General features: G+C 40.8%; 1 protein-coding gene across 2 annotated transcripts; it reads left to right on the top strand.

Moving 5' to 3' along the window:
* Window positions 1–3,772: 3,772 nt before the first annotated feature.
* cfd (complement factor D (adipsin)) lies at window positions 3,773–7,048 on the top strand. Of its 2 annotated transcripts, none has more exons than XM_027013059.2 (5): window positions 3,773–4,006; window positions 5,651–5,798; window positions 6,053–6,191; window positions 6,290–6,547; window positions 6,673–7,048. In XM_027013059.2, exons 1-5 carry the CDS (start codon window positions 3,949–3,951, stop codon window positions 6,820–6,822), a joined length of 753 nt encoding a protein of 250 aa, XP_026868860.2. In that variant the 5' UTR covers window positions 3,773–3,948; the 3' UTR covers window positions 6,823–7,048. The 2 variants fall into 2 exon arrangements, with proteins under 2 accessions (XP_026868860.2, XP_026868861.2); XM_027013060.2 differs by having other exon boundaries at window positions 3,775–4,006; window positions 5,654–5,798.
* Window positions 7,049–8,179: the final 1,131 nt, after the last annotated feature.

Genomic DNA, 8,179 nt, shown 5'->3' with positions numbered 1-8,179 from the left:
AAAAAAAAAAAAAAAAAAAAGGTTTAACCTCACGGGACAAGTGAGGCTAAATATTTTTTTCAGAACTCCACAAGCTCAGTGTCTACCATACAAACCCAATGTTCAGTACAACAACAACAATGACGATGATGATGATGATGATAATAATAATAATAATAATAATAATAATAAAGGTTTATAAGAATGTATAGTAGAAAGTAGCATTTAATTGTTTCATTCCTGGATAAAAGATTCTATAGAGTTAGAGGATTAAAAGTCAGATGTCAGTCAGTTAGTAGTGGAGGTGTAAGAATGGCCTGAGGGGTGGAGGTGGGGACAGGTTAACACAGCCCGTGGAGAGGGATAAAGGTTTGTTCAGCACACAATAGCAGACTGGAAACCCAAATCTCTGAGTGTCTGTTAGAGGTGATGATATTTAGGGATGGATGTTGTTGTCTTAAAATAAAGGGCTTTTGCCCTGTGGCAAAAGCTTCAGATGCTTTTAGCCACGCAGCTTCCAAATAGCTCGTGGTTTGGTTGGAGAGGTGAGGAAAAATCACACAATGCCACTCTCTCATCAGCCAGCTTTCTGGCAACACCCCTAAGGCTCACAGCAAAGTCCCACAGGGCTCTCAGTAGATCAGCAGACCACCCCCACTGCTCTCCAGAGCTCCCCACTTTAGAACTCCTGGGCCAGAGATGAGACCGTAAAAACTCATTTCCGCTCACCTGAATAATCTGGATTATGTAAAGGATAAACAAGATGTAACTGCAGATTAGTTTTTGGGACAGACAGAGTTTGTGATGACCTTAGAGTGTGACCCATATATGACTTCCTCTAAAAGGTCACCCGAGAAGGTCTTTTAAAGACCCACAATAAAAGCCTGATAAATGGCCAGTAAGTCTCAATCTGCTCATAGTACGTATTAAACAGAAATGACAAAGCTGTCTGCCTAATTCTTCCGTAGAAAACAATAGTCATATACAAGCGATGTAAGACTGGATGGAATGACAAGGCAATGCTTGAGACAGCTGATTCATATCGGAATGCTGACACATGTTCCCAGGAGAAAAAACAGAGACCCAGCGAGAAAATTTGACAGTAGGCACTTTATCTGTCTTAATTTTCAGACTAATCTGCAATTTATTTTAATGTTTTACCCATTTTATCTAGCCAGTGACACTACTGTTCTAGGAACAGTGACAACCATTTTAAACCCAAATATATCCATTTGTGTTCTCTCATGCTCATACATACTGTTTCATTTTACACCTTTGAGTTTGTAAATTTCATACAATTCCACTGAAGTACATTTAGAAAGTGGAAAAGAGAGTAAAATAAAACTTCCACCAAATTGGTTAAACCTATCATCACTTGACAAGAGGAGTGGGTGGGACAGTGTTGAGTGGGCGGGACAGTGTTGAGTGGGAGGGGCAGTGTTGAGGGACAGCTACTCTTACACTTCAGAAGGAGGAAAAAGCAAATAAATACATTTCTATTAAAAATACAGAAAAACCTAATCTCTTATTCCTGTTTAAAAACCAATCTGATTAATGTCAATGTTCTTTTACAGTCATCTGAAATGAGTCCATCAGCCAATCATCACATTTATTTTTGCTTTGGGGCAGCCTTGATGAATTAACAACATTTTAGCTACGCTTTGCAAAACACTAATTCACGGAATGAAAAATCAAATGAGAAAAGGAAGCCACTGGAAAAGTAGAAAGAAACAGACAGAGGGGCAGGAATAAGAGGTCATCTTCACTGTGATGACTGAGGGAATGCTTCCTCTTCCTCCAGGTTAGGAGATACTTCCTTCTGTCAGTCATTCACAAACAATCCTGAGAAGACACACCGACCTATGACCCCAATCAGGGACATCAATTCAGTCCAACTCTTAGCTGTGAGGAAGCGGAAATGTGTCTCACTTTCCAGCCTTAGGTTTCCTGACCTGGAGCACTTTTTCACGGCTATCTTATTCGTTATCACTGTTTATACTAAAAAAGTCATTAAAAACTACAATACTAGATGAATGATTTTAGCTATATTTTGTAGATTCAGTTTTTGTTTTGTAATTAGACAGAGTGCTGAACGCACACACACACACACACACACACACACACACACACACAAACACACGCACACACACATTCACCCCCCCACACAACCCTCCCCCCCCGCCCACACACCACCCCCAACAAGGAAAAAGGAACTCTCCTACCTCCCTGTGGCCAACTGATCATACTACGACTATCTACCTGGACTTTGTATTTTTATCCCCGTTTGTCTCAGTCAGAACCTATTGGAGCCTCAGAGGGTGAAGGCTATTATAAGGTTACTGAATACACATGTGTACAGCACAGCAGATGGAGCCCCCCTCCAAAGCTGCATCATATACAGATATCAGTGTGGAAGTGAAGTTGAGGCTGGAGCTTCTTTAGACAGGATTCTAATGCTGCTTTAATAACATTTTAGAAACAGAATGCTTTGTTTATCTGAACAGAGCATTTGATTATAAAAGTCCCAGATGTCTCCCTCTTTTTTCTACCATATTACCTAGTCCCATGTCCTGGCAACGGACACTTGTTTACCCATTTGTTTATCCAAAGTTTAATTAACACATTGCTTGGAACTGGTTTGGCCATAAATCATGTGAAAGAGTGTTCACTTGAGTTCTGGCTCTATAGCTTGTGGTTCTTCTTCTGAAACGAGAAAGACAGAATAACAATGAATTGGAATAAACTGAATAAATGCTTTGAATAGTAAAGAAAGCCTGTGGAGTAATATGGTTTTGTCCCCTCCTACTGGGCTGCCTTGTATCTTAAAGCCACTGGAGTTTCTAAAACACTGGAAAGGGTGTTTAGGGACATTGCCTCCCCCTGAGGCACTGATGCAATCTGACAGGCGGAGTTTTATGGGAAAAAAAAACCGAACTGAGGTGAAAAACAGTGACATTAAAAGGCCTTCTGCCTTTACACGTCCAAGGGCATGTGCTGCTTTCAAACTAGTTTATCAACCGCTTCACCTTCATGTTATTTAACAATCTGGAAAGTAAATTGGAATAATAATAATAATAATTTTTATTTATATGGTGCCTTTCACAAACCCAAGATGAATTTACAATACAGCAGCGTTTAGGGACAAAAACATTGAAAGAGGTGGGTTTCAAGAAAAGACCAAAAGTCAAGTAGCAGTTTTTAGTGAGAGCGGGAGAGAATGCCAGAGTTTATGAGTTATAGCACTGACGGATCTGCCAGCCACAGAAGAAGGCTTAATGTGAGGGAGCACAGGCAGACGGCTACTGGAGGATCTGAGAGAACGCGTCCGACATAATGAAGCTGAATGTGACAGGTAGTCAGCCCTGGATTTCTGAATTTGGTGTAACGTTACGTAACTTTGATAGCATCCCATAACACTGCTACTTTTCCAGTATTTTGCACACTTGAAGTGAATATGAAAATCAAAGGTGGCAGGCTTGCTGAACCTAAACCAACAAATACGTGCAGTTCCAATCAACCTGCACTTCTTTCTGCACAGCCCCAACAAGCTGACACTGGCCCAAGCAATTTCAACATCCTCTCCCTCTCTCTTTCTTCCTCATTCTCTATATCTTATCCTCTCGTTCTGTCCCTGTTTGTGTGTATGCTCTCAAATTATGCAAGGCATGAGAGAAGAGGTCCTTTCCAGTTCTTGCATTTTAGAATTCTTGCGAAACATTGTGGAAGAAAAAAAATGAGCCAGATAGATGTGGCTTAATAAGCGAAGGGAGCCAGAGAGATGACTTAGATAAGAAACAAGTGGGCACTTACTACCTCCTGCATGGGGGAGGAGTAAAGGATACATTTCCAAGAAACCAGAATTCTCTGGTAAATGTGGCAGCCCACTGCACACATCTCCAGACTATATAAAGGTGAAGGGTACCGTGTAAACAGCGGTTCTAAGCAGAGGGCAGAAAGTAGACGCTCATCATGGACTGTCTAACAGTCATCTTTGCTTCAGCTATACTCTTTGCCTCTTTACTGCCTGGTGAGTATTAAATATGGCTTACATGAAATACTTTCTTTTAACAAGATTTTATTAGAAATATTTTATTAGAAAAAAAGGATTTTATTATAAAAAATGTCAGTCAGAGGCTATAGCCCAAATGTTGTTATGCCTGTTGTGTTCAGACGACAGAAACTGTGGGTTGGATGTTTTTATGTCAGAACAATCTAAATCTTGCAGTGACATTGATTTGTAATTCCAGCATCTACTGTGAATAATACATACAGTACAACATTGACTACCATGTCATGTATGTCAGTTTCAAACGGTGTTGAGATCATCAATCAACAAAATAATATCTGGTCAGCGGTCCTGTGGTCTGAAACTGACCAGAGTGGAGTGGGCTGACAAATGTCATGGAACCATACAGATGCTGGATATGACTGAGCTCTGTCATGGAACCATACAGATGCTGGATATGACTGAGCTCTGTCATGGAACCATACAGATGTTGGATATGACTGAGCTCTGTCATGGAACCATACAGATGTTGGATATGACTGAGCTCTGTCATGGAACCATACAGATGTCTGATATGACTGAGCTCTGTCATGGAACCATACAGATGTTGGATATGACTGAGCTCTGTCATGGAACCATACAGATGCTGGATATGACTGAGCTCTGTCATGGAACCATACAGCTGTTGGATATGACTGAGCTCTGTCATGGAACCATACAGATGCTGGATATGACTGAGCTCTGTCATGGAACCATACAGCTGTTGGATATGACTGAGCTCTGTCATGGAACCATACAGATGTCTGATATGACTGAGCTCTGTCATGGAACCATACAGATGTTGGATATGACTGAGCTCTGTCATGGAACCATACAGCTGTTGGATATGACTGAGCTCTGTCATGGAACCATACAGATGCTGGATATGACTGAGCTCTGTCATGGAACCATACAGCTGTTGGATATGACTGAGCTCTGTCATGGAACCATACAGATGTCTGATATGTTGCATCATGTGACACTAGGTGGCGGAAGCCTGTCATCAACCAGCTGCATTGCCATGGTTTTTAAAAGGCAAAAGGCAAAACTGGGTCTCCAACCTGAATGTCTACAAATAGCCATGGGGAGCATCTAGGCCCTGCATGTCCAATATTCATGTAGTGCAAAGAAAACCATGCAAAAAAGGATGGAAGCAAACAATTCTCCAAATGAAGAACTTATTGAAACTAATGAAACAAAACTGAACATAAGCATGCACTAACCACACCTAAAGAAAGCCAACGTAACCTCCACGACTGACAATCGGTCAGGCAAACACAGCAGGCTTAGGAAGGGAAAATGTAACAACATGAAAATGCACAAGTGACATAGCGAAGAACATGCACCAGCTGTGGGAGGCATGGCATACAATCAAAACACATGACATATGCAATAAAAAGTCACAACAGAAAGCACCACATAAACAAAAGACCACGTAGACGCCATAGCCGCCACATAGAGACTGCTAGTGGGGAGGCAGGGCATATGCGAATCTAAACACAATATAAAAATATACAATTTCAGGACTTTTCCTTTTTCTAAATCAAACTTTTCTGTATATTTTGCATAGTTATTTTGCAGTTGATGCTTGAATTGAAGCTTCTTATTCTGCCTTGTCTCTCGGAGAAGGTGACTGCATCACAGGAGGTAAGGAGGCAGCCCCCCACTCTCGCCCCTACATGGCCTCCTTGCAGCTGCAGGGCAAGCACGAGTGTGGTGCCTTCCTGATCTCCAGTCAGTGGCTCATGACTGCGGCGCATTGCTTCAAGGACAAGTAAGTACTGTACCTGAGCCTCCCAGATCAGTAATATGCCAAACATTTTCACAGTCTGATATGTTCTAGTGATATTCTGTTAATGGCGAACAAGCAGTAACATGATAACTGATAGATTAGTGCTGTGGTAGCAGGTGAGCCTTGCTTAACTAAGCAACATTATGGTGTTCACGTTTTGCCACATTTTGCAGCGGTAAATCCACCTGCAGTTCGAAATGCAGATTAAGGTTGTGTGCCTTCTTTCTTTTTTGCAGCCCGGCTTTTAAAGTAGTCTTGGGTGCTCATTCTCTGTCTCAGCCAGAGGACTCCAAACAAACCTTTGACATCGCTGCCGTTTATAACCATCCTGATTTCAACAAAGAGAATTATGATAATGACATCACCCTGGTCAAGGTAAGATATGTGTGGATTAGGGAATTAAACAGAGGGGTTGAGAGTGAGCTGTACCCTATGCCACAACATGGGCATATAACAGCATCCATAATTGACAGCTAAATCAACCGGTCACAGAGACTTATGCAGTGAAGCCACTGAAGTTCCAGCGAGCAGGAGGGATTGATCCTGAGGAGGGGGAGACCGTGGACAGTGCTGGCTGGGGCTCCAACTTCCTGGGCACACGACCGGACAAACTGCATGAGGTGACCGTTGCTGTCATTGAGAGATACCTCTGTGAACGAAGCGACTACTATGGGCCAGCGTTCACCAGCAACATGATCTGTGCTGCCAAACCTAAAATGGACACCTGCGATGTAGGTTTCCATCTTAGTCCTAACACCTGCACCCTTTCTATTACTTACAAACATGTATATACACAAGTTGTGCTTATGGACAAATCCAACATGTCTCTTTTCCTCCTTATCTACGCTTTTCACAGGGAGACTCTGGGGGTCCCCTTCTTTACAATGGCATTGCCGTGGGGATAACCTCAAACGGAGCCAAGAGATGTGGGGCCAGAAAGAAGCCTGGACTCTACACTATCATATCACACTATGATTCCTGGATCACCCGTACTATGGCCCAGTAGTATATGAACAGACACTAAAGATTGAAGCAAGCTGTTTTCTTATTATACTATTGCATGTTCTATTCTTCATGCTTGGGAACCTAAACACATTGTTCTAGAACAAGTTGTAATGCTACTTTCTGTAATGTTCTTTCTCAGACGTGTTGCTGTTCTGCATTCGTTTGTTGCTTTTGTGAAATGGACCATCATTCCTATTAAAATAAATATTTACAAATGTGCAATCATGTACACTTTGTGGAATCTCTACTCGGTCATTCCCAATTCTGATCACTCACGATTCCTTAGAAGTCTAGTATGTGTTGCAATATCTGGCTCTTGTGAGATGTTATGTCTGCCAATTTAACAGAGTCTTGAGCAGCCTTAAAGGAAATAACGGAAAAGCTCTTGCAGTGACTAGACCAAGGAAAATAAAACCTCTATTCATCTATACATCTACTAAGCCAATTTACAACAATTTAATTTAAACAAAGTACCCTTTGGAGTTTAATAGCGTTTAAAACATTTAATAGTGTTGAATGTATTTTTTGTGTACACTATAGCAAAACATATAGCAAAACATTTAAACTGAAATATATTTTGCAAATGAGAAGAAACTGCACCAAAGACCTGAAAAAATAAATGAGTGAGCTCAAGAAGTGCGATAGTCTTAGCCAATTTCTATAGCCAAAAAACAAATCTGCTTTATTACTCTAAAACATGTTGAACTCCACTATAAATTCTAGTGCTGTTAACAAAGTTTGTTGCATATATTTGTTTCACAGTGGTTTAAAGTCATTTTGACAGGCAACTGCAAATCACTGTATCTGTCCAGCATAATTGCGTAGCAATACAGGAAATTCCTGTTCCATTTTAGGCCTACAGGTAAAATCCACAGAATGTTTTCTTTCATATATCAGTTGCTAATCGGTTTTTTACATCTAAGTTGCACAAAAACTGATGAGGCCATTTGCTATGAGATCTTATGCTATATTTGTTACTTTTTCTGCAGACAAAAAAAAAAACCCACAAAACGATAAACTGTGGTATGCATCAAACACAAACGCTGTAAATTACATCTTTGATTTGCATAAACCACACTACGCTTCTACGGTTACTGATTTCGAGCTGTGACATTGTTAGGACATTCATTGCATTAGGTATTGCAAGAAGGCATTTGTAAAGTCCATTCTGGTCAGGAGGAGTAGGAACCGCCCCATAAGCCTTTTTTATCCACTGAATACATGTAAATGTAAAGATATTTTAAATTACGTATTTAAGTACTCGGCAATAAAATTCTCTTTCTAGCAAGTCAATATTATCTTTATCGGACTCAAATTTATCATACTACCTAGAAACGGATATACCCTCTTTGGAGAAA

The sequence above is a fragment of the Electrophorus electricus genome, chromosome 11 (genome assembly GCF_013358815.1).
Source record: "Electrophorus electricus isolate fEleEle1 chromosome 11, fEleEle1.pri, whole genome shotgun sequence".
NCBI classification, from domain to species: Eukaryota; Metazoa; Chordata; class Actinopteri; order Gymnotiformes; family Gymnotidae; genus Electrophorus; species Electrophorus electricus.
Note: the sequence above shows the minus strand (reverse complement) of the source record. Positions and strands in the feature narration are given on the sequence as shown.